The sequence below is a fragment of the Camelus ferus genome, chromosome 11 (genome assembly GCF_009834535.1).
Source record: "Camelus ferus isolate YT-003-E chromosome 11, BCGSAC_Cfer_1.0, whole genome shotgun sequence".
Taxonomy (NCBI): domain Eukaryota; kingdom Metazoa; phylum Chordata; class Mammalia; order Artiodactyla; family Camelidae; genus Camelus; species Camelus ferus.
Genome location: NC_045706.1, coordinates 20,602,391 through 20,630,240, shown reverse-complemented (window position 1 = coordinate 20,630,240; position 27,850 = coordinate 20,602,391). Strand labels below are relative to the sequence as shown.

The window sequence follows — 27,850 nt, the reverse complement described above, 5'->3', positions numbered from 1 at the left end:
TTTCTTTCTTCTTCTATTTTTTGTTTGTTTGTTTGCTTGACATTTCTCACATTGGTTTGTTTTGTCTGCTATAAGAAGAGTGAGGATAAAAATACAGTTAATTGCAAAGGATAAGATTTCAAGGGTTGCTTTTATTAGCTTTCAAACCATGGTACAATCATCTCTGGCGCCATCTTCAGGAGGTCTGTAGAGCTGCAAGTTGGCTGAGGGGCACAGGCTTGGAGGGAGAGCAAAGAGGGAGGCCACAGAGTGACTAGATTGTGGGTGGGCAAGAGTGAGAGACACTGACTGGGCTCAGGATCTGTAATCTACAGCAGATTCAGATGGGCTGAGAAGTAGGGTATGAGAACGGCTGTTTCCAACCTGCGTTTCCTATCCTCTCACCATTCTCATTTTGGTTGCATCCCTAGCAGAGTAGCATCTTTCTTTGAAAAGAAATTCGACTTTCTTGTGTTGATGCAAACGTCTGCAGGCATCGCCATCCCTGGAAAGTCTTCTCAATAGTTCCACATGGATCAATGCAGCCCCTCTTTACAGACCGACAGACAGGTACACATCAAGAATTTTCTTTTGCAGCTAGGAAATCAGTGCAAGAACATAATTTGGTAGAAGCTAAGAGTGATAGCATGTTTAGGTCTTTGGTTGATGGGATTGGATGCTTTCACCACAAAGCTCCCCGTGGCAACTTTCCCGTCTGGAGGCAGGTCCTTGGGTCTCCTCCACACAGGCTCCTGGAGAGGCTTCCTTGTTGGAGGAACACCTTCTGAGGTCAGCTCTTTTCAAGGTTGCCTGCTCCCTCCTCTTTGTTTCTCTGCCCTTAACATTTTAGAGGCAGGAGGCTTGCAAACTACACTTCTTGAAAAGGCTGGCAGAAAACCCTGCTGGTTCTCTTTGATTTGCCTCCTCTTAATAACGCCCTGGGGATGGCCTGCACTCATCTGTCTCATGATTCTCCACTTCTCACTGCTGTTACTGCATTCTTATCAGCAAGAAAGAGATGGTACCTGGTGGACTTCTAATAAATTTCCAATGCCAGACCTGAGGCACTGCGAATACCCAGCTCTGTCTTCCACCAGCCTCAACAGAAGAAAGAAAATCAGTCGAGAGAAATCCTCAGTCTTTGGAGACATGCTCTGATGCTCTGGGTGCACAGCATGGGAGAGATCAGGACTCACTCTTAGAAAAAAACACATTGTGAGAGACCTAAAACTTCATAAATGCAGACACGAGTCTTTTTCTTGGCTGGTGGGTAAAGGGGTAGATAGTGAGTGAACCAGGATGACCATCCCAGACCAGCTCCCTGTCCCTGATAGATGTACGTTCCTCCAAGCCAGCTTCTCGCGGTATCACAATGTAGAGCAATGTGTTATATTTTGTCCAGTGGCTTATATAAGAGAAAGTGAGGAATTTTCCAAAGCTACCAAGGTGGGACTGGGAATACAGTATAAATTTCTAGTATGAAGATTCGAAGCAAGAGTGTTCCAGGGCAAATGGGTCAGTCTGAGCAAATAAACAGAGCCAGCACTGAGTAAAGTCGTGTTTTAGCTCTTCTTTTGTTAACCGCAAGAGACCCAGTTTGGCAGGGTTGCATAAAAGACTGTGATCTAGGAGCAGAGGTTATAAAGAGAGCCCTGAAGCAGGATGGATGGCTATAATCCTACCCAAACGTGTGGGCAGCTAATGGAGACAAGATCCAAGTAGCAACAAGGTCAAAAGACGAGAGCACCAAGGCTGAGCTTCCAGGCTCTGCTGATGACAAGTGAGCAGGAATAATGACACATCACAGGCTCCATCAATCTCTCCCCAGGCTGGATTTATCAAACCTGTCACTGGCCATTCCCTAGCTGTCACTGAAGTCGGTCACATGCCCCACAGTTGTACATGGAACTGGGGCTGGCTGGGAAGAAATGGTCAATATGTGACAATGGACCAGTTCAATTTGTGGATACTTCCTGTTCACCCAGATTTGGAGGTACTTATGAAAATTATAACATGGAATCTTGGCCTTAAACATTCTAGAATACAGATGTAGAAATAACAGTAAGATATATGAAATAATTAGAAGCTCAGATAAGGACCTATATCACAAAACCCCCAACATCAAGACACTGATGAAAAGAAAAATGAGTAGCCCTCAATAACCATGTCATCATACCATTATTCAAATGCAAAGATGATAAGGCTCAGCAATTCTGAGACAGAAAAATAGGCAGGAGGAGAAAATTGTCACTTGGGACATAATTGGAGCTGTGCCTCCATAAGAAGGATCCATTAGCTGTGTGCAGATGGAACAGAGGAGAGAGACACCAGTTAGAAGGTGACTGCAACAAGGCAGGGAAGAGATGAGTACCTAGATGAGTCAGGAACTCCGCGTCTGGGAAGGAGGAAAGGGAATAATAGTAATAATAATAACAATAAACAGAATAAAATTTTAAGAGAAAAAAAGAAAAATATTTGACCAGAAGTAGAGCAAAAGAGAGAGTAACTTTTTTTTTAGTTGAAATATAGTTGATTTACAATATTCTGTTAGTTTCAGGTACACAGCAAAATGATTCAATTATACATATATATATTTGCATATATATACATAAGGGAAGCACTATATGTGTGTGTTTTTATATATATATATAAGAATATATATATATATATATATATTCTTTTTCAGATCTTTTCCATTATAGGTTATTACAAGATATTGAATATAGTTCCCTGTGCTATACACTAAGTCCTTGTTGTCTATTTTATATATAGCAGTGTGCATCTGTTAATTCCACACTCCTAATTTATAACTCCCTCTGCTTTTCCCTTTGGTAACCATAAGTTTGCTTTCTATGTCTGTGAATCTGTTTGTGTTTTGTAAATAAGTTGATTTGTATTTTTTTTTAGATTGTACACATAAGTGATATATGGTGTCTGTCTCTCTCTGCCTGACCTCACTTAGTACAATAATCTCTAGATCCGTCCATGTTGCTGTAAATGGCATTATTTCATTCTATTTTATGGCTGAATATTAGTCCATTGTGCATATATATATATTATATATATATGTATATATATATATATATATGTACATCTTCTTTAGCCATTCATCTATTGCTGGACATTTAGGTTGCTCCCATGTCTTGGCTATTGTAAATAGTGCTGCTATGAACATTGGAGTGCATGTAATTTTTTGAAATTGGAGTTTTTGTCTTTCCTTGATATATAGCTAGGTGTGGGATTGCTGGATCATATGGTAACTCTATTTTTTAAGGAATCTCCATACTCTTTTCCACAATGGCTGCACCGATTTGCAGAGAGGGTCACTTTTGAAAGCTCCCATCATTTTGCCTGGATAGGGGGAGATTTTACACACAGACCCCAGGGACTAGAGCCTGTGTGAGGCTGGAGGAGCAGATGTGCAGGAGTCACAACACCTGTGTCACAAGCTGGTCTGGTGAATCACAAGGGGCTGCTGGCTGCCTGGGACACAGTCAGGGACAATTCCCCTCTTGTTCTCAGGTGCCCTCCTCTCCCTTCCTCTGCTGTGTGTTCTGCAAACAACAGATCCCCCTCTCCTATGAAACTCAGTTCTTTTTAAAACAAATTTTTTAAATTGGAGTATAGTCAGTTACAATGTATCAAATTACAAAATGCTATTCAGGTATAAAAAAAGAATAAAATAATGCCATTTGCAGCAACATGGATGGACCTGGAGATCGTCATCCTAAGCAAAGTAAGCCAGAAAGAGAATGTACCATATGACATCACTTATATGTGGAATCTTAAAAAAGAAATTCAGCTCTTGAAATGGGTACTACAGCATTGGTCAGAGGGAACAGGTCCCATGGTAGGTTGCACAGGGGGAAGATAGTTAGATAAAAGCAGAAAAAAATTGGCAATTAAATTTAAAAAAAAATCACAATGGCTTTTCTAGGGAGACAAGTGTTTTGGTGCAGTGAGGACTGAGTGTGAAGACAGTCAAACTTGGGTTAGACCCCTGGCTCTACCAATCACCTTGGGAAACTTTCTCAACCTCTTGGAGCCTCAGATGCTCCAAAGGCTGAGTGTTTAGTGTAAGAGTAAAGCTGAGCACACGATGTGAAAGCCTAGGAGAGCGCCTGCTGTGAACGGTCAATACCAGTTCTCACTCTCTCCTCTTTCTGCTGCTAATTATTGCCTCCAGGCTTAGCTGTCCATAGACCCCTCAGGAAGGGAGGAATGGCAGGGAGAAGAGTTGGTGACTGCTTTTTTCTTTTAGACTTTCAGGAAGCAAGGAAAGATTACAGACAAGGCTACTGTGTCCCTGCTTCTGAGGTTGAATACGCTTAGCATGGCCTTTCTTGGAGTAGCTGAGGCTGTTTGGCTTTGGACCACAAGTCTTCTTGTTCTGGGACCATTTCTTATCATGCCTGTCATTTCTTATCATGCCTGTCATTATCAAGCAGGCATTGGAATTTAGCAAGTCAGGAGAGTGAGAGCCTTGGAGATCGGCATTTGTGACTTTCCATCGGATCATATTTGATATTAAGGATATAGCTCAGTAATGAGATCTGGTAATTTTAGGAGGGTACCTAACTTCTGGTGTGTCTTCCTCTTGCCAGCTGTGAGACCCTGGCTGGGCCTCTGGAGCTCCTGGGCCAGAGAATGTGCCCTTTGTAATTTGGACTTACAATATCCTGTTATATGAAGAGAGGCAGTTGGAAAAGATAACATTTAAACAAAATTTAAATATGAAAATCACAGAGTCACAAATTCACAAAATGTGTCTATTTACAAAACCAAGACTTCCTCCTCCCCAAAAGACTCCTCTCCTTGGCAACACTGTTAGTTGCAACCACTCTTGACAAGGAAGAATACAGGAAAATTTTAGCATTACTAGATTTCTAAAGGGCCACCCTTAGAGAGAGGGTTTTTTCTGGATATCCCTTGAGCTCATTTAAGAAAGAGATCCATGCCCTCTTAGGATGTCAAATGTCCTTCCAACTCTCCCAGACTGATGCCTGGATTAAGGAGGCATCTTAATCTTTTCAGACAAGTGCTGGTGGGTCCAACAGATCAAAAGAGCCAGCTATACAGCTGCAAAAGCAAAAAATGTCATTTTCAAAGCTTAAATAGCTACCAAATAGCATAATTATGTCTGTCCAGACCTTAACCCCTATCACTCGTTTTAAACTGTCCATTTCTCCTTATTTGTGCAGCTCATTTCATTCAAATCATTGGGAAGAGGTAGATCAAACTGTTGCAGGTAGCAACTGAAACAAACTGGTTAAACAGGTATCTAAGGTGAACAGGGGCCTTCCTCGTTTACATATGATGGCATTTCAGTTTGAGAATTTGTTGTATAAACAAGCATTGGGGTTGACATTTAGCAAGCTCCCTGGTTTCCACTCTAATTGCCAGTTTTGTGCTTGGATACTTGAGTTATTTACATATTCATGAGATTAGAAATCAGCTCTGACATTGGGAACTTTCAAGCACATGGAAATCTTGCCAAAGCAGCATGGTATATAATGTTCAATATTATTTCTTACAAATAACTGAGTGCCTCTTTACTTAATACAGTGCCTTTGGGAAATGTGATGGCATTAGGTAGATATTAGTTTCCTAAGTGTTTGTGCTTGTGCAGAGATCATTTGAATATCCCCAGTGGGTTTAATTTGAAAGATCTGTTTTTCTTTTATTTCAGTCTTGCCCTTTTGACATTAAGGGGCTGCTGGATCTGTTCAAAAAAAACAAATAGAGATACTGTGAAGACAAATACTTTACTATTTAATGGCTTACTGACTTACTTGATTTATTATAATCAATAATATTTTCTGAGTACCAGGTATCGGTTCTTGCTTGCTCCATCCATTCTGGTTCAATAGTACCTTTTAGTGATTGACTAAGAGGATATTCAGCACTGTTGAAAGTATCTATAACTTCAGGGACTGGGAAGACACTGGATTCCTGTTAAGGTAGCCCTGTGTCTAAATCTGGTTATAACACAGCAGGTGGCTACCTCCCAGGTCTTTGAATAGTACATCGGCTGCCATCTATGTGTTGCTTGCTACGTGCCAGGCTCTGCCTTAAGTGCTTCACCACGTTATCTCAGCATCCTCACGCAGCCCTGGGAGCCAGGTACTGTTAGGACTTCCACTTCTCGGCTGGAGAAACTATTAAGTTAAGTAACCACTGAAGGTCACACAGCCATTTGCAGGGCCTGACAGCGTAGAGAGCTGCTGTTCTTAACTTGCTTGCTGTGTTGTCTATCACTGGTGAGAAACCAATGTGACTGAGTTTTAGAAAATGCTGACATCTCTTCCCTTATCAAGTCATCATTATTTCCCAGAGAATTCCTGGCATTCAAAGTAGCCATGATAGGTAATGGCCCTCTGTTAGGGCCCAGTCAGGAAAGTAGGAAAGATTAAAAAGAAATAAAGAAGTTGTGGACTTTTTAAAAATTAAGAATGGATATGAAACTTTAAATAAAATTGCAGGACTGGTAGAAAGAAGGGAGAGAGAGAACTAAAACTAGTTCTTTTTTTCTAAATACCTTTATGCAAGTTACTCAAGTTCCACTGTCTGTGCTCAAACACATCGGCAGGATACTTTTCCTTTTCTATCCATATGATTTTAACTCATACTCAGCCTTCATGTAAACAGAGAATGCCGCTGTTAATACTCAGGGTTTCAATTATATGTGCAAAGGGTCTCCTTATCAAAACATGTTCTCTTCCTTTAAACCCATGTTTTGGTTTTAAGTGTATCTTACACATATATACCAAAATACTGAAGTTGAGGCCAAAGTGCAAGCCTTCGGATTTCTTCTTTCTTTCATAAGCAGTGATACTTTGTAATATAGAGGAGAACAGAGATCATGCAAGTCCCCACGTGGTATTACGTGGACTGCTGACTCACCAGGCTCCAGAATCAGGGAGGTGATATAAACCCAAGAACATTCTAGAACTGCCACAAAATGAAGGGTGGCCCACTAAACTGTCCTAAAGGTTTTATCTTCCCTCCACAGATCACTCATTTAGATGCATTTTTTAAAAATTCACAAAACAATTTAATGTCTCCCAAAAGAAAACTGACAGGGAGATCCATGAACAGGAGAAAAACAAAGATGATGGGGAAGTCAGAAAAATGAGGGGAAAAAAAATGACTTGGGGACAACTACAAGGCGACAGATGAGGTTTACTTGCCCTGCACAGCTTTCTGTTTTAAATTTTCAAGTTAGTTATACACACTTACAAATAAGAAAGTATCACATTTCAAATAAAGCAGGATTACTTCTCTTAAAAAACTGGAGAAGGTCTGAACATTGGACCAGCCATCCTCAACAGCCAGACCAGCAGGCTGGAGCTTACCAACAGCCCCACCCACCCCACCCCACCCACCTCGGTGAATAAACACCTGTTCTCCAGTCTCCTGTGGCTCAGACCCAGCTGCTCTGTTCAGTTAGATGTCCTGCTTGTCTGTGCAGGAACGGAGTTCATGGCCTAGAAGGACTTGGGCATCCACAGGGTGGGGAGAAGAAGCCCACTGTGGAGGAATGGAGGAAAGTGGTCCCTCCTGCTTGTGGTCAGAGGCAGCAGGTGCATCTGCAGGGCTGCCTGAGGAAGAGGCCTTGGCAGCCCAGGGAAGCCCGGCAAGGGGGCCTCTCCTTCCAAGCTCCTAGGCGGTCTGAGCCCCAGTAGCGTCCACGTCGGTTTCACAGCCTTGCAGACTCTCCCTGGTACAGATCTCTCCACGGGGCCGCCCCGAACAGAGGCCACGAGCCCCGCACCCCGGGGTGCTCCGCAGAGCTGAGGCATAGTGCCTAGTCTTACACTCTTCCCCTGGGTTTTTTTTTTTTTTCGTTTCGTTCAGTCACATCTGCACTTTGTTTTCTCTCATTTCCCATGTTTCCCAACACATCATGTTTAGTGAGGTGTTTAAGACAGACTGAGAGATGCTGTTGGAGGCGACGTTTTATAGCACAGTTTGTACACTAGTTTATTGCCAAATTAAAATAAAGATGTAATCTGGCAGACTCGGCCTGCCGCTGAGACCTCCTTGGGAGGCTGTAACTAAGCCTGCACAGAAGCGAGAAAGTGGAGGGAAAACCAGCAAGGAAAGGAGGCACTCTCTCTGTGCTCCTGGCTGCTGGGTCTCCAGATGCAAAGAAACGAGAGGAACACGCAGAATGTTCGGTCTGCCTACTGCTTAATTACAGAAATAAAAGGTAGGTCAGTCCAGCAAAGTGAGCTGTTGGTGCTCCCGTAACGAATGGCCTGGAAGTCTCCATAGTGTCCATAGTGAGTCACTGCTGTTTTGTAAGAAGCCAAAGGCATGTGACTGTACGTGGCAGGTACACCTCTGCCCACAGGGCATGACATTTCCATAATGTCCATAATGCTTATTTTTCTGGAAATTCTTGGGGCTTTCCAAGGGCACACCCTCACATAGACCTTTGAGAGGCCGAGGAGTCTAGCGCTTGCATCTATACCCTGTAAGTCCCCCAACCGGGCTTCCTGAGAAGTCAAGCTACTTCCTACAGAACTTTAAAGGGAAAAAGCCTCCAAACCTTTTCTCTTCAGTCATTCTCGTGGTGGTGGGAGAACCACATGCCCCTTCAAGAAAGCTTTGACCTCTTGGCGACTACCGAGACATTTCATAGGTAGATTTTTCTCTCTCTAAGAAAAAAAGGCTGAAAGAATAAAATATCCTGATTTTATGAATTTGGAGGGCACTTGGCCATATACATGTCTCTCTGATTAAAGGATTTTTTTCTTTTTTTAATCTGGCTTCCTACGGAACTGATGGCCAGTAAAACTCTATCTTGAGCCAGAAAGGACAATCTGCTCAACCAAACTCTTTAAAAGCTCACATCAAAAGAGCCTCCATCGAGAATTCAGACACTCAACGTGAAATGCGGTCAGAGCAGAACGCCGCAGACCACATGGGCTCTCTCCTGCGAGCCAGAGACCCAGACCCTGTCCCAGGGCCCCCAGGTCTCAGTGAAGGTGAGAAAACACAATGGCAGGGAAATGAGGGAAAAGTAACGGCGGCTGTGTATTCAAAGGAGGGAGCATGTGCCTGAAAAGACAGGACAGCAAACAAGGGAAGAGAGAGGAGAGGGAGACTCTGTTCACAGGCGAGCTCAGTGGGAGCTGACACCTCAGTGCGATACTTTCTAACAGCACTTTCTGCCTGAGGATTTTGTTCACCACAGGCGTGTGGAAAACAGCATCCTGCAGAGGGAATCCCAGCACGGCAGCACCATCTCAGCTAGGGGTTCTGCAGCGGTGACTGTCACTGAAACACTGATGAGCGTTACTTACGCGAAAGAATGCATGTTCCCATTTCCCAGGCAAACACAGTCACTGGCCGCCAACACCAGCATGAGCCCCACCTTGGCACCCATCGCGGCAACTCATCAGTGTTAAAAGCTCTGTGTCATAGGTGATTGCCAGCTATTATTTCCATATCACTGAGCCACATGAGTGGCCCAGACCCCGCCACTTGACTTCTGGCCAACACCACCAGCTAATGGCTCATCTGATGGCTGGAGCCTGCACTCCTCCCTGCTAAGGCCCCACGCTGCTCATTCTGTGATCCAAGCCCTGAGATATGCAGTTATTCTCCAACCTCGACTCATATTAGTAGGTTAGCCACAACTTTTTTCCCCTCAGGATGATTTATCCTTCATTCTCTTCCAGAGAAACAGAGAGCTTAGTAAAAAGGCTGGCTTCTGTCCCTTTGCTAATCTCCAGAAATCACCATCAATTGAGTAGAAAGCCCTAATAAATTTCATATAAGGTTTTATTCCAGTGGCTGAACTTAGACATGTAATACCAATGAGTGGTTTTCTCCTTTGGGAAAATTCATTAACTTCTCAGATTTTTGATTTGTTAGCTACACACAGAGCAGGGTGTTAAAGCTTCTTCTGCCTCTAAGATGGTAGAATTCATTTGGTCTGTGGTCACGAAAGACATTTCTTGGTCCAGACCAGGACTACTGTGGTATCTTCCTAACTGGTCTTCTTGGTTTTGGCCTCATATTATCACAGTGCATCCTAATGTGCAAGCAGATTAATCCTTGTAATCTATAGCTCTGGACATATAATTCCACTGACTAAAATGTTCAAAAGGCTCCTAACTGGGAAAACAAAAATTATTTTGCCTAACAGTCAAAGCAGTCCCAAAAACCGAAAAGTAGGTTCCAGGAGTACATGTATAATTAGCTTTCCCAAATTTCAGTTTCAGCCAAAAAGATACATTCACAATCCTGTTAACATAGGTTTTCTAACTTTACAACTTCATATCATTGTTTATGACATTCCTCTTACGTAAAATGTGGCCCTCCTCCCCAACAGAGAGATGACATATTCATCAAGATCTAGGTGAAGTCATTTTATAAGACCTCCATCTCCTAACCTCCGGGCTGCCAGTTTCACACAGGCCATCAGCTCCTTTGACTGGGTAGGTATTGCGTGTGAGTGAGGGATCTATCTGCCTTTTGGCCCCTCTAACACTACTAATGAACTCATGCGTTTTTATCCTCTTTCCCTAGATAGATTGGATACCCCTTGGTGTAGTTATTTTATACCAACAGTGCACGATACTGAGCACTGAAACCAGACATGGTACCTAGTATTTGTTTTTGTTGTTTGGTTGGTTTTTTCAATCTCATTGGAAGTACACCTGCAATTGTAATTATCCCAGAAAGGAGACTTTAAGGCAAAGAAAGCCAACACCAAGTACTGCTCCTATACGTGGCTGAGTTGGGGCCATAACCCCCACATGCCCTGACTCCCCCAGCATCACCCACTCTGCCACAGTGCTCGTGCCAGAGGCACTGTCTGAAGGGCTGGCACCTAAAGGGTTACATTTTGGGGCCTTTCCTCCAACATAACTTCAAAGATGCATAGTTTTCACTTAGCCAGGTAAATCTGGCCCTCACTGTGCCTCTGGCATCCAGGGGAAAATTAACCAACTGTCAAGTAAAATACAAAAACCCAGTGGATTAAATGACTAATACTCTGTGTCCCGAGCCTCTCAGCTGTGCCTCTGGTAACTGCACCAGCCTGGACCAGATGCACTGTGGCTTGACTCCAGGAATGAAATTGTACATTCTGCTGAAAGGGTAGCCGGGCTGCTCAAGAGGGAAAAAATACTAATTGTAAATCTTTTCTATTTTTAGGCTTAATGTGCATTTTATTTGGCAGCAAGGGCAGCATGAATAAAACTCTAATCCTAAGAATTTTAATTTGCTTCCTCAAAAATGCTCCTGTCTGTAGACTTTGGAAAGTTTCTTATACCATTCCCCTCCCTAGAGGAAGAAGAACCCCACCCAGATAAAATCCTGCAATAGCCTTCCTCACTCAAGTGAGCCCAGGATTTCGTTGAATATATGTACTTTGTAATATATAATTTCTCTAAGGAGAATTCTCAGAGTGACCTCACTGAAACATGCATTTCACAAAGAACATTTTAATATTTTTACCTATTTTCCTTTCAGCTTTTATGGCTAGAAGCTCTCCTGCATGTGCCTGTGCATGTTTTATTTCTTTTAATTTTAATCTGATTGTATTTGCTGTTGTTTGCCTTATATTCCACCTGAAAACGCAAGTTCCTTAAAAGCAGGAACTGTATGTATTTTACAATGTATTTGTACATGACATATTCTGTAGCACTTATCCCATAAAATACGTACACGTATCATGTATGAACACGTGCACTCACACACACACACACACACACACACTAACAGACATAACAGCATAACTTCATTCAATGCTTTCTTAAGAAGTGGAACTTTCCCAAGGATCTCTCTGTCCTGAATGGGTTTTTCCTCAAATTGCAGGGCTTGTCCCTATCCTTGTTTACTAAAAGTATAAAGGTATATAGTTATAAGACCCTCCCCCAAAGATTTTTTTTTCTAATTGTTGAATATATTGTGCAGTGTTTAATACATGGAACTCTTAAAGCTGTGCACTTACCTTTATTTCAAAAATCTGAACTCAGGGCCAGTATAGGCTGAGCTCAGTGTTTAGTGAAATTAAAATGTGAAAAAAATAGTATACATCCGTTTAACAACAACAACAAAAAAAGTGGACCTTTCCTTCAACCCAGCTGCTGAGAGAAGAAAAGTCCTGAGATTACCTGATTCAGAATAATGTTATCTATGTACATTATTATTGCTCTCTGGCCATTTCTCTCACTATTTTAGCAAATCACTAATGTTCCTAACCTTTTCAGGGCCAACTTGAAGGGCATCCACCTACTCTTTACAGGCTCTGGTAAAAGCCATGGGACCCTTATTCCAAAAAATGCTCTCATCTCCACCTACACAAAACACTGTCTTAAATGCCATGGAGGTTGGGGGCTCTTTATGGGTTGAAGCTTTCAGGTTGAGATCTGCTTCCCCACAATATCTTCCTCAGTGTTTGGCTTTTCCTTTGTATAATGTTTCAGATGCTTACACAGCTCAAGCAAGCCCCTCTGAGGTCCACGTTGCTGCCCCTCGCCCCAGAGACAGAGTTCAGGCTACTGCACAGAACAAAGGTGACCACTGAGAATAAATTCAGAGATGATTAAGTAGCGGTCTTTTCCTGGGACAACCATGTGCTGTTGTCTCGAACAAGGTTACAAGGCTCACCTTTTGGTCTTGGCTGTATGCCAGAATCCAGTCCTCTTGCTTGGGATGGAAAAGCAAGCTCTGGATGTAAAAGTTCAGCCGGTACTTTTGATAGGTTGCCCCTTCATCTGAGCTGATCAGTAAACTGCTCTCAATCTCTGGGTCTGTGAGCAACATGATCTGCAGCAGAGAGTTGTTTGGGAAAGAAAAACAACAGAAAGTTAAGTTTGCAGATTTACCGAGCTTAAAAATAGCTACATTTTTGACAAGGGAGGAAAAGGGAGCAGGCAAAGAATGCTTGGCTAAACAAAGACCTTGACTCTATCACGTTGGCTCTCCTACCCCTTGGATCAATGCCATGGAACTGTCTTCACTAAGAAATTAAAGAAGCAGGGCAGGTTGAAAGGGAGGAGGAGGAAATAGAGGAGTGTATTTTCTTCCCTTCTATAGGGCGCCTTGGTGTTTCCCCAAGGTTACTTCCTTAATCTGAAATGCTTCCCATTATTCCCCTAACCTCAACTCTCCTTCTTACTGAGCCTCATCTAGTCTCCATTTTGGGGGGTAATAGAGCAAGACTTTTCAGTCTTTCATACGAAATGTAGAAAGAAACAAAAAGAGGATGGAGTCCGCTGTTTTTTCTCTCCTACCACAAACCCTCTTGTTCACATCAACAATATCTCTTTTCATCCTGCCTTTAGCCTGATTTTCTGAGTCTCGAGTCAAAAGCTGAGCATTCAAAAGCCTCAGGGGTATTGTACAAAGGTTCTTTCATCACCTGCTAATCTATGAAGTAGTTTACTTACTTATTTATTGCCTATGTACCCCCCTCTAGAACACAGGGCCCATGAGAATAGTGATAGCTGGTATTTCTCTACCAGGTGTACTCCCAGCAGTTAGAAGGAGGTTCAGCATGACATATACCCAGTGGATATTTGTCAAATGAATGAATGCAAGTTAATGGAATGAATGGAACAAGTTTTCAGAGTAGACCTGTGGATTTAGAAAGATGCCCAGAACAGTCTGAGCATCTCACGAATGGAAGGGCCGTGGAAAGAGTAGGTAGATGCCCTTCTCAACCTGCAGCCCATCGACAAGAGAATATGCTACACGCGTGTAAAAATTCACAGCTGCAGAGGGTTTGTGCTCTCTCGTTGAGATGGTTAATCTTGGCCAGAGCAATGTGAACAATCCGTGATAGAAGCAAGATGGAGGTGATGCCCTGAAAACTGCTTTCTATCCTCTCGTTTTCTGCCTCTGGGTATGTGTGATAAAGCACCTTATTCCCAACTCTCCGCAGGTTGCCTTTTGCGCAGGCAAAGTGAGCACCTAATGCCTCCAGACAGGTGGCTTTAATGCTACCCATTGACTTCTTCCCTATCAACTTATTAATTGGCACTTTCTGAGTTTGGTTCAGAGAAGCATGAACGATGTGCTTAATGTGTGGCCGTATGAAGACAAATCACTGCAGCCCGGGGTTTAAAGATTACTGGCTGAGGATGCAGCCATTTCAGGAAAAGAAGAGAGAGAAAGGGAGGGAAAAAAAAACAAAAACAAAACTAGAGCCATGTCATAAAAGAGCCAAGTGCCAGGCAAACACAAGGCTTTCTCAAGCATCTGGAGGCAATCATATTAAAACCTCAGAATAGTTAGTGTCATCTTCCAAAGTAGCGTCCTGTCACTGCAAATGGCACCTGAGGCTTGCGCACCAGACACACGCAGCCTGAACTGTGTTTATGTTAGCTGGGATTGAAGGCTCCTTGCTCTTCCTTCAGCCTGCTCTTCTTGGGAGAGGAGAAATGGCCGTGGTGGAGTGAGCGGGACGCTGTGGCTGTCAGCCACACTCTGGCCAGGATGGAGAACACACATGAAATTGGAGGCTAATTGCCTCTTATTCCACATTCTGGTGAGGCCACAGTCCACCGACCATCAATTCTGACAAAGATATAAGTTTCTCTGTCGTGCATTCACCAAGCAGACAGTGCTCCCTCTTTGAGAGGCTGATGCGGAACCATCAGGTAATCTGCTAACTACAAACTTGCATGGTTTAATTAAAGTCTATTGTACATATTAAGCAAGGATGGTCAGATGGCTTCTAAATTCACAAGCATATTTCCAGGTGATTTCATATTTACTGGCACATAAAAGCTGCCATTTTCCAAATAACAAATAAGTCATCAAATGATCATATTGCTTTGTGTCTCCAACCACAATTAACAATAATATACAACCACCTTTTACACCACTGCCAAAAAGTAATTTCCATGATAATAGAAAGAGGCTCAGTTTTACAGAGCATCTATTGTCTCAGGCAAAGTGAATTTCCCCCCCCCCTCTGATTTTCTATTTCCCTGTAAGCCAGAGTATGTTTTACTTTCTTCTCACAAGTGCAGACCTCACCACCTGCTCCTCCTGGCAGACTACTTAACCAAAATAAAAACCCTGGGCCTAGAGAACATCCTCAAATCAAGCTGATTTTTATTTATCATTTATTTAAAATATTTCTGATAATAATGCTCTAAGTCATCAGACTGTATATGATATTTCACATCCAAATAATAATGGATGGGGAAGGCAGAATAATGTAAATATTTTCAAACATATGGATATTTAATATTGAATAAATAAAATTCCTGGCTTCTTTGGCTTTTCTTCTGAGTACTAAAACTATGTAGACCAAAATCTCACCATCTCTACATAGTCTTCACCTAAAACCCTCTATTTGGGAATCTGACATTTTGGAAATTATAGAAGATGTCAGAAAATTCCCCTTGAAGATGTATCTATATTACATAAAACTTTCAGTGATTCCTCTTTCAAATCTCTGCTCCAATCCACTCAAAGCAAACAGGTCAGTCTGGATCCACTTTTGTTTAGCCATTTTTATTGCAAAAACAATGCAAGACTGCTAACAGAATCCAAAATAAAAGAAGGGGAGGATATAGCTCAAGTGGTAGAGCATATGCTTAGCATTCTTGAGGTCCTAGGTTCAATCCCCAGTACCTCCTCTAAAAATAAATAAATCAATAAACCTAATTATCTCCCTCCCCCACCCCCCAAAAAACTAATAAAAAAAGATAAAATCAAAATAAAAGAAAAACAAACTGTTTATGATTCTACCCTTTTGACGAGTTAAACCCCCTTCTATTTCTTTATTCAAAGCTACATATCATTTCATGGAGTTTTTTTTTATTGCTTTTCTTTTCATTTAATATTATGGTCTATATTCATTTCCACCTGAATCACAAACACACAATTGCATACACTAATACACACCACTGTGTACAATGTATTTCAATTACTTAATCACAACCTTCATCACAATTAGGTTACAATTGGTACAGTGGCTGAAACGTAGTGAGCACTTTATGAATTATTGCTAATTGAATAAATGCAATCTTACGATTTCAGTCTTCAAATTTAAATTCTTTAATAATTTTATTTCAAATGAGTTAAAGTTTGCTGTCATTTGTAGGTTATTAAAAGTAAACATATTAATAAGCACAGATTTTAAAGTAAGATCTAAATAGAAAATGTTTAGCCCATGAGAAAAAAGATACAATGTAAATAATAAGCGTGATCCAATCTTTATACATAAATGACATCATTTATAAATAAAGTCCTATCTTCTCAAAAAGTATTCTACTAGGAAATATCAAAATAGTAATTTCAAGTCAGTGAATGCGCCTCAAAAAATAATAGACTACATTCCTTAAATGTGTTCAGTGATCCCTTTTTTTTTGCTGGTTTGCACTGGTTCTTTACCTGCTTTTGGCTCTTCATAGGACTTTGAATAAATGGTTTAACCCTTTGCATTCTGGAATACGATCTGAATGACAGAACTTTAAAAGGTCTTTAAAAGGCGTGCCTCCAAACTTAGCAGGATTCCTGAAGTGAGCTCTCTAAAAGGAGGGCTTGTTTGCCTAGCATGAAGCTTGGTCCATAGCAGGTCCAGACATCTTTGTAGAAGAACAAACAAATGAACAAATGAGTGAGTCCTCTTTGTCCCTACCTTCTGCTACAATGCATTTCACTGAGCCCTGTGACACTGAGCGTCCGAGTCCTCTTAAACAAATTCCTGCTGTTTTACTTGGAAACAGAGTGTGAGGACAAGGGGAAGTGTCTGTCTTTACCAGGAAGGTAATTATTCTCTGTTCAGATCAGCCCAGGAGTGATTAGAACTCCTTTACTCGTGCCCTGCAGGGTGTGCAGAAGCTGCAGTGACTGCACTTGCAGATGAACTGTTTTCCACAGAAAGTCAACAACGGCGACACAGGCTCCCACCACCCGACTCCAAGCAATGGCTCATCATCCACTTCAAGAGAAGGAAGAAACCTTATCTGCTTTTCCTAGCAGTGACCAATGAACATGAAATGCAATTTATAGATTTCAAATATGTCACTTCTCTTTTTTTTTTTTTGTTATTATTCCTTCTGAAAGCTCAACATGGTCAAAAACTAAATGCGTTGCCATTCTCTTTGACCTGCTCCAGATTCAACATATGGCTACACAATCTAATTCTACAAACGGCTGCCTGGCAGCTTTCTGATCCTTCTAGGTATCTACTCAGGACATTCCTCCCAGAAGAATGCTCCTTCTATTTAGTTTTCCAGATTCTTTTTCTAGGTGTGTTGCTCGTGGAATTCCATTATGTACCTGTTTAGACAGGGTGGAGTTAATAAGAGGCGGCTTCACCACCTCTAGGCATATACTTTTCCCCACCATTTCTTTGATCCTAAAGCAAAGAATATTTATTTTATGTGTCATTCATCATTTGTTTGCTCATTTGTCTACTCCTTGTCATTCATAGGCTGGAATCAAGAAGAGGTCGTGTACTGGGGATATCTCTCTTGTTTTGCTCAAGGCTTAACTCAGATCCAGATGCCCGTATCTCAGGTGCCTAATAAATATTTTCCATAATAACAATGACAATGACAAACAGCAACAGTAGCAATTGGGTACTTTAGTTATGGAACCACTTTATTCTGTATAAGAGGCTATTTTCAAACCTCTGGCTCCAAAAAAAAAAAAAAAAAAAAAAAGTAAGCAAAATGTAATCAGAGCAAGTAAACAACTGGCTGACCAACTTGGGTGGAAAAGCTGCCCATTCACCTCTCGAGAGGAGCAATCACCCTTCCCAGATGCGTTGAGGGTGAGAACAGTAAGTGCTTATCAACTGGCAACTGTTTGGAGAACACAATTAGGGAGAGTTACCCAGGATCCCAGAATGATTCATGAAAGGAAATCAATGAAGTACAAACAATAGTGAGAAAAAGAGAGGACAGTGATTTTTAAAAAAAGGTTCAATCAAGTAAACACTGAGAGAAAAGAGTCTGTAGAAAGATGGACCCAGTGTGCAATCACTCTTAAGTCCCACTCTCACCCTCTCCTCTGAACTCAGTGAAGCTCACCTAATGTTCCACCCACAGTCATTAACACAAAGTAAGAGAATGTTTGGGCAATAAGACCATTTACTTATGACCTAAAGACTGATGCAGTGAAATTGCAGGGAAACTTTTGTATTTTATGCTATAAAGTTACTTTTAAACTATTCTTTTTAAATTAGGGCCCAAAGACTTTAAATTTTCAGGGAGAAAAAAGTGTTTTCAAGAAGTGTATCAAACAATTTCAGTCCCTCACACTTCTCTTCATAGCCTCGTCAGAAGACCTGACCTATTACTTGTTATGCAACCATAACTGATCATTCATTCAATACTCCTCTTACCAAACCCACTAGGGTACATAGAAGAGTAAGATTCACCAGGAATGATACCACATGCTTAACACTCCTTGGAAAATAATTCAAGAAAGAAAGCTTATCGAAGATGGCTTCTGATTTCTCTTCAGACTACTGAACACAACATTCTCCTCTGAGTTAACTTACAGAATCTCAAACTGAAAAGCACCAATTCACTGAGACTCCGCTCCCATCACTGTGACCCTCTGTGTACACAAGGGCAGGTTGATCTGCAGGGCTGAGCGTGAGGCTCTGAACCAGGCACTTGTTTTCCCCAAGAAGAGCCATGATCAAATCCTAAATCTGTGCACTTCTTCAGAAAAGAGAAAGCTGAATTTAGTGAATCCCATTCATGCCTGAGAAGAAGGAGGAAAAACAAACCATAAATACACCACAAGAATCACAACATGCCAGGGGCCGGACTCCGAAGATGGATTCGAGTTTCATGTCTGCCGCATCTGTCACACCATTTTAAAGAGCTCTCCGCTCGTGTAATCTCTTTTTTTTTTTTTTTTTTGAGCCTCAGTTTCATCATTGAGGGCAGTGATATAAAAAATGTTTACATTTATTGAGCATCTGCTGTGTACCAGCACTCTCTAAACTTTTAAAATATATTATTTACTAAATTATTAAAATACTTCAGATAGATAGTATGTCCATTTGATGGATTAGGAAGTGAGGCTTTGAGGAAGGGGGTAATTTGCTCAAGGTCACATAATCAGTGGTCAAGCTCTCTACGGGGTACACTGCACGTGTTTGCCTAAGGATCAAATAAGATCATCTTTGTGCAAGCAATGTTGAGTTGTGTGCAAATGTTACTGTAATTATTTGACATACAATGTCACATTTAGTACTGTATGTTCTGATAAAATATGATAGTTGAATTCTAAAAAAGAAAGAGAAAGAGATAAACCTTGTATTACAAATACCTCATAAAAATATTGCCTAGATGGGAAAAAGGTGGGGGCAATAAGGCACTAGGAAATAGATAATGGAGATTCAATAACAAGAAGATGGGTAAGGTATTTCTGAAGAAATAAAAATAATTTGGGGAGGGGAGACTTTAAATATAAATCTGTGGAATCAAGATACCGAGTCCTGGTCCACATTCAGACTTTTCACCATGTCCCTGGCCTCCTTTTCTTAATTCATCTAGTATCATTCCTCCGTAAGACTGATTTTATGTCTTCTCATTAGTATTGGTGAGAAAAAAAATGATAGAACGGCCAAAAAGCTTTAACCTGATGATACATTACAGGTAAGGAACAAACATTTCCTACAAGCTTGTTCGCAAAAAAAAAGTATGCTAAAACCAGTAAGAATCATCACAATGTGATTGTTTTCCTAATAAACAGAATCCTATGTCTAACTGGCATTTAAAAAAAAATCTCATTTTGCTGGAGAAATCACTATTATCATGCTAAGGGGATAGTAGGGAATATGGAATATTCATTAATACTTAGAATTGTGGGTCATCTGGCTTTTAAAAAATGGTATTTGAAAAGAAAAGAATGATGTGCGAATTTGAAAGACGTTTTTATTATTGCAGTCACTATGGAGACTGGTTAAATACCTTGAGAATATTTGAGCCGCCTTAAAAACCCCAGCATTATCCATAGCCTCTGCTCAAACTCAATCAGAACACACTTCCATGGTCATTACGAGTCCCAGAGTAACTTCTGTCTTAAATCCCCCAAGATCTATAAATGCCAAAAGGTTACATCATTTAAGTGTTAGCTGCCATCAGAGGGAGCCGTGATGCTGGGAGAAACGGACATTCATCTTCTTTGCTCGTGGGAAACTTTACAAGAAATGATGTTCATTTAATGAGAAGAAATCTCTTTATTCCACTAAAATGATAAAGGAGAGGAGCTGAGGAGAAAGAGCAGGAAAGAGAAGCTATCAGTATATTTTAACATTGATTTAGGTGAGGGACACACCATTTTGGGTAAAATCTCTAAGTTGGGCATTTGATTTTAGAGTCTGAATAAATGTCAAGTTGAAAGTCAGGAAAATGAAAGGAAGAGCCCATAGGAATGAATTCATTCTGAAAATCAGTGAACAGAACGTACTCACATTCTTCATCCTTTGCTGTACTTGTATCGTTATACAGGAATATGTTTTAATTTTATTTACATATATTAATGCTTCCTGGTAAACGGACAAATACACTCGGGTGCATTGGGGAAGATTAATGAGGTCTCAGCCACATGAGACCTTGCTAATGTATTTGGCTATTAAAGCTTTTCTGACAAGACGATGGAGAACACCAGGGGTTTCTCTCCAATAGGATTTGCAGATTAGTGAAGTGAGACTGGCCTCTGTAGCTCCACTGCTGCTCTCAGGAAGATGGGGCTGGAGGGGACCATCCGGGAAGAGGTGCCTCCAGTTAACAAGGAGATCTATTTCATGTAAATTTTCTTCTGAGTTCCTTAATTATTTAATGACAGACACTGATCATCTCAAGTTGTTTCTGAGAGGCAGAACAGGACGAATGTGCTTAATCAGCTGGCCCCAAGCATAATTACATCCTGCTGCTGTTTCTCTCTCTGCTCTCATTTCTTCTTCCCATTCCGTCAGAACAGGCAATACAGCGGTGCGATGTTTTAAGATAATTTTCCCCCCATGATTGCGTTTTCTCAGCAGTTCTATATCTTGGACTAATTCCATCTTAAAATAGCAGAACTCCTATGGGGTATCAAGAGAAAAGGACCTCTCTTCCACTTATTTATTGCTGTGCCACAAACTACATCAGAGGAGTGGTTTAAGACAACCATTTATGTTGTTCAAGGTTTTGGTGCTCAGGAATTCTGAAAGTGCTCAGGTGGCAGTCAGTCTCAAATCCACATGAGGTCAACTGCAGTGGCTGGAACTGGAGGTCCCCCTTCTAAGATGGCTTCTTCCCTCATGTATTTGGTCTTAGCCTCTCTCTTTCTCTGCGTTGCATCCCATGTTCCAGACCCTTTCCATGTGGCTTGAACTTCACATAGTATCACAGTTTCATGGTTGTTGGATTTCTTAATTGGTGGCTGGTTCCAGTGTGAGTGTCCCAAGAGCAAGCATCTCAAGGGACTCGGGTGGAAGCAGCATGGCTTTTTATGACCTGTCCTCAGAAGTTCCGGACATCCATGGTGCCAGATTCTATTGATAGAACACATCACTAATTCCGAAGTCGATTTAAATGGAGGAGAAAAACAGACTCTACTCTCAAGGGGGGACAGACATACTGACACAGAGGATGGCATAATTAATGGCAGCCATCTTGGAGACACAGGTCCACAACTATTTTCTGTACAATATGTCACTGACGGTTAAAAGAAGGGGGATGTGATAAAATATTATTACTATATTCAATATGAATTTAAAGTCTTCTTATAACCATAATATATCTGGAATATAAATAATTTGAGGTTATCAGGTTTTTCATTGGGTTTTGGCTGTGAAATAACCATTACCTTAAATTCTTGAAGGCTATAAATTCTCAACCTGATATCAGTTCAAGGTGAATATTTATTGAAGCCTAAATGAATTTTATTGTTAGTCTCAGAGACACCAAGAGACCCAAGGTCAAGAAATTCCTGTCTGTGGATTTTCAGGGTACATAAATCACCCAGATTAAATTATAGAAGAATAGGTCTGTTAAGTGTTCATTAAAGTATGCATAACTGACTCTTCAATAAGAGAGCCCATATCCAGGCATTGCAATCCTATCATTTAATTAAGGGTCTCATACTATAAAAAATGGATTTCTAGTAAAACCAGTTCTTATCCCTTTATGTTCACCACAAAAGCACCAATATCAATTACAACAGAATCTAGCAATTGGAAACAGAATATTTATTGTTCTCTTGGGTCTTAAAATAAGCTGATGGACTTTTTAGGTAGCCTTGGACCAGCAAAAACAACAAAGGGCCATTTGGGTCTGAGGGTGAATGGCTGTACACTAAATGTGTCCCAGAAACATATAGCAAGTTCAATTTTTATCACGCACAGACTCGTGTAAAAGCATCTACAATTTTTATTTTATGTTTTTTATTTTATATGCATGCTGCTGCATAGTTCAATTCCTTTTGCTACTACACCAAACCTATAAAACACTCAGCTGCCCCAAGTTACTACCAATGGGGAATCCACTTTAAGAAAATAACCACAGAACCAGACCTCTTGAGTTCAATGGTATTTCTCAGCATCCTGATTCAAAAGGAATAAAAGAATTCCCAAAAAAGGGTTCACACAAAGAAAAAAAGTTTTGCCTTCATAGAACCTTTGCAAACAACATGATCTTTTATCTATCCAGGCCAACATCTTCTACTATCTAGTCACCACAATTGATCAGAGGTTAGCACCTTTAATAATCAGGGCGATAACTAATCAAGGTGCTACCATGAAATTCAATTATAAAAAGTTCCATTCTACTTTGTGACTCTATAAGAGCATTTTCCTATTGAGATTCATATTCATAATGGGTTGAACACGCCCATAAAGATAGCATCATTTACAAAGCTGATTGATTTTGACTTAAGAGCTGCTTCGACCATATGAGAGACAGTTCACAGACACTTTAGTTTTCCCTGAATGGATCACAGAAAGAGTGAACACACGTCATATTTTTATCTGTACAGTCCTGGTTTACCCCTGTTGTACCATCATAAATATTACTACTGACATGCAGAAATGTATGGTTTGGATAAAACACAATCCTCTCTACTGAGAGGAAGATTTCTTTATCTGAAATCTTCAGAGACTTTTTCCCAAAAGTGAATTTTCTAGATAACTGAGCAAATTTTAAAAACAGTGACCATATTTAGTAAAAGAAAAAAGTGCTGTGTAATACTTAAATGTAAATGACATCTATGTTTTATACAGGAGAGCCTCAAACTCTCCCACAGAGAGACCCACACCTCCCTGGACAGAATATACCAGATATCATTTACCATTCCCTGAAATTCAGAGTTGTGAAAATATATCTCAATTAATTCATTTTACTATAATATAGTAATGCTTTCTGGAACTATGGAGGTGCACTGAGGTCTCCAGTGAATATGAAATAGTTTCCTGGGTTCAAATCATTCTCCATATCCCACCCGTCACCCCCACACTTGTCCACTGTCAGACAGGCTCCTACTAATATAATAGAACCCCTTTTCCACCTTCAATCTAAGTAACTTCTGATGACATCTTCTTATTAAATTAAAAACAGATTCTCACAGTTAACCCTGTTCTAAAATCAATGAATGTTTTCTAGAAACCTCACTCGAGTATCTTGATCACCACATGAGGCCTTGCCTGTAAAACCCTGATGGCTACTTGCCTGTTCTTAGACATTATAGAATCACACTTGTGAGGACCAGCCCATAAGACTGGTAGGGTCATCCTTAGAGCCCACACTGATCATCATCTTTTCCTCTGAAGGCCACACCTGAACTGTGTCAGTGTGCAGTATCATCTTGCCGCTGGGGAGACTCTCCAAACTGGACCCTTCTCAATTCGCAAACAGCTGGTACTGAATCTACTTCCTTTAATTCAGAATAAAAGGATGAAGACAGACTGTGCCTAGTGACAGGGATGCAGGTTTTAAGCTACTTTGCAAGTGTTTGGTTTTTGCTAAATATAAATGTGCCAGTGATACAATAATTCTGTTTCTTTTAAATTATTCATTTAACTTGCTTTAAAATTTAGTATTTTTTAATGAGTAAGAATTAACATGTTCATTGCAGAAAATTTTGAAAAATGCCCTCCCCAAAGTACTGAGAAACAAGAAAAGAAAAATCATTCAAACATCACTCCACAGAGATAACTGTCACTAACATTTATTTTTTTTTTACTGAAGTATAGTCAGTTATAATGTGTCAATTTCTGATGTCTATTTTGAAGTTTGCTTTTTCAATCTTTGTCTCTATGCATATATAGATATACACACAGAGATAAACATGGGGGAGACAGAGAGACAGACAAACACACATACACCCATACACACCAACACACGCCACAGAGGGGTTATGGGGGTGGAGAGAGAGAGAGAGACTCATTTACAACAGCAAGAGACAGTGCCACGTGATACTTTTTGCCTTTAAACCTTTCTCCACTTTACACTGCAAACATCTTCCAGGCTATGAAATATTCTTCAGTATTATCATTTTTTAATTGTCTACTTAGAATTTGATTATACAGATATACCACTATGCAATTAATCCCTCATAAGATTTTCAAATTTCACTAATATAATCTCATGACCTAATGTATGTTAATACTTTTGTACATCAATTATTATTTTTTCAAGTTATTCCCTCGAAGTAGAATATGGATCAAAGAACAGGAATTTTGTTACCCCCTTTGATACATATTACCAAATGTCTTTCAGAAAAAGAGAATATTAATTCCTGGTTCCTTGGCAGGGACCTGGGAAGTACCTATCACTGAAACTGTTTTTTTTTTCCTCCCTCTCAATGTTTTCTAAGCTGACTAGGGAAAAAAAGTATATTTTGTTTCAAGACACATGCATTACTAATGATAGTGAAATTCTCTTTCCTTTCTCCCTTTCTTCCTTTTGTCAGGTGCATTTGTCATTTGAATATTCTCATTCGGTAGATCACTCACCGGTTCATATATTTTCTACATTTTAAATCATGATTGTTTCCCTTTTTCTTATTGATTTATATAAATTGCCATTCCTACTTCAGAGTCTATTTATAACAATCTACTTATGCATATTTTCAATCTTCATCTAAGCTTCTAGAAAAAAGCAATAAAGTATCATTCTGAGCATATTAAACACATACACATGGGGATCCCAGGTGAGCATTTCAAGTTAAAGACAATTAAGAGATTAGAAACTCTAAACTGCACAGCACTTCAGTAATTGTGTTCCCTGAATAAATGAGTTGCAGAAAAACATTGTTTCTCCATTTTGACTGTATCATCAATTCATGGGCAAACCTTTCTTGTCATCCATTTATCATAAGTTGTAAGATGTTAAAAAATATTTCACTGCACCAAAACTCTGCAAATTTGTTAAGCTACTATTTAAGATTTTATATATATGTGATATTTTCATTCAAGCATTACACAGCACTTTACAAACATTAATTAAGATATTCCAACTGGAAATTGAAGCAAACCTCAAGGGAGTGAAACTAGGTAAGGAGGGACATGATAATTTCTCCAAGACAATTTCAGAGCATTTTTGGCATTTGTATGGCTCACACCCAAGAATCTGCTTCCCAGGTCTGCATTCTAAACATCAGACCACAAAATAAGCAGAGCTTCCAACCAGTGAGACTGGGCTCAGAGTGGTTATTAACCAATGTATTTAAATTTATCTAAAATATGAGAGAAAATGTAAACTAATCAATTTCCTTCTTTCGTAGAATGTACATTCATTTCATAAGAGAGGCACTAAATGGGACCTTGTAGAGTCTGTCTTGTCTATGGGATATTTTATCAAAAATAAGGAAATACTCAAAACAATTAAAATTCTTAGAATCTGTCTGCAGGTATCTCAATAACAAATAGAAAAAAATCACTTCTAAAATATAAGGGATTTTTTGAGAAAAAATTTTTCACTCCACCCTAGCCCAGATGTTCACCATTCAACCATTTGTTCCCTCCCTCCCCCTCCCTCTCTCCCTCCCTCCCCCTCCCTCTCTCCCTCCCTCTCCCTCTCTCTCTTTCTTTTTGCTATAATTTAGGCACAAAGTAATAGCTATTGTACTTAGGACTGGGGATTAAACTATAAATGAGACAGTGAATGCCTTCCTAGACTGCATTCTTCTGCAGTTGGCTCTGACATGGAAATCAGACATAATTCAGTGGGGAAAGTCCAGTTGCAGCGGTACTGACACATGCAAAGCACTGTGAGAACACAAAGAAGCGCTTTTATTTTCTGGTTGTGGGAATGAGGGAAGGAGCCACAGGACACCTGATGCTACAATGGATTGAAGGATGTGTAGGTATTTGATAGAAGGGCCGGAAAGGATTTCATGGCCCAGGAGTTAAGCTGGGCAAGGACAGGGAAGTGTGAACATGCATTCCGTGTTCAGGTAATAGCAAGTTCCTCAGGATGGCCAATGTTAAGTAAAGTGGTCTACAGCCAAGTTAAAAAGAGCTTTACTAGCCATGCAAAAGGGTTTTGACTTAAATTGCAAGAGATTCTATTTATTCTGAGCCATACACACAAATTCAAGATCTTAAAGCACTATATACAATAGCCAAGTCATGGAAACAATCTAAATGTCCCTCAGCAGATGCCTGGATAAAGAAGTTGTAGTGTATGTATATACACACACACACTCATATGTGCACATACACACACATACACAATGGAATACTACTCAGCCATAAAAAGGAATAAAATAATATCATCTGCAACAACTTGGATGGACCTAGAGATCATTATTCTAAGTAAAGTAAGCCAGAAAGAGAAAGAAAAGTATCACATGATATCACTTATATGTGGAATCAAAAAAAAAAAAAAAAAAAAAGACAACTGATGAACTTGTTTACAAAACAGAAACAGACTCAGAGACATAGTAAACAAACTTATGGTTACTGGGAGGAAAGGGGGTGGGAAGGGATAAATTGAGAATTTTGATTTGCAAATATGAACTACTATATATAAAATAGATAAACAAGTTTTTTCTCTATAGCGGAGGGAACTATATTCAATATATTGTAGTAACCTATAATGAAAAAGAATATTAAAATGAATATGTGTATATATATATGTAAGACTGAAACATTATGCTAGAAACTAGAAGTTGACACATCATAAACTGACTATACTTCAGTTTAAAAAAAAAGATCTTAAATCAGGAAATAAGAGGAATATAGCTCATGGAGAATGATCACTTTGGAGGTAATATAGAAGCTGAGTTAAAGAGAAGAGAATATGGAAGCAGGAAGCTCACTTAAGAGGTGGCTGCAATGGTTCAGCTAAGAGAAGTGTCAGGAACACAACAGACAATCTTAGACCAGATGAAACTATCCCTAAAGCTGGGGATTTTTTTTTTCATGCTCAGAATTCATCTCTGTGGTCCAATGCACCTTCTAATTGGAATTGAAGGATTCCAATCCAGTGATGCCAATCATACTTTATAGTTCTTTCCAGCCAAAGTTATAAGTACTGGAGATTCTGAAAAAAAGATTTTTCCGAAGCACATCACTTGGGAAATTTCACTGGAATCTCATCACCAACACTCTCCAAGGATCTAACAGGAGACAGAATAAAGAAAACATATGTCTCCCCAATTTAACACTTGCCAATGTAAATGAGCACATGTGCCTTTTCAATGTTCAACAAATTCCTCAAGCCACAGCATGTGGAATTGCCACAAAGCAAACCATAAGGCTACAAAGAATCATTTCAGTGAGAGACTTTTTTTTTCCCTCCTTGGCAAGTAGTGCAGTGAAATGCAGAGGCTAAAACTCCATGGTTCACAGGCTGATGCAGACCAGCACCCAAGTTCTGTGTAATGTAGCTAACGTAAGCCCCAAGAGCACTGTTTATTGGCCAATTTTCCAATAATGTCC

At 40.1% G+C, this 27,850-nt stretch overlaps 1 protein-coding gene across 7 annotated transcripts in view; it reads right to left on the bottom strand.

Annotated features, from left to right (window-relative positions):
• The window catches only part of SORCS1 (sortilin related VPS10 domain containing receptor 1), a 474,344-nt gene that overhangs the window by 159,718 nt on the left and 286,776 nt on the right, over positions 1-27,850 (bottom strand). For all 7 annotated transcript variants that reach the window (XM_032490975.1, XM_032490974.1, XM_032490973.1 and 4 more), the window contains one exon: positions 12,610-12,768. In XM_032490975.1, the coding sequence (XP_032346866.1) occupies positions 12,610-12,765 (156 nt within the window). In that variant the 5' untranslated portion in view covers positions 12,766-12,768. The remainder of the gene's footprint in view (positions 1-12,609; positions 12,769-27,850) is intronic.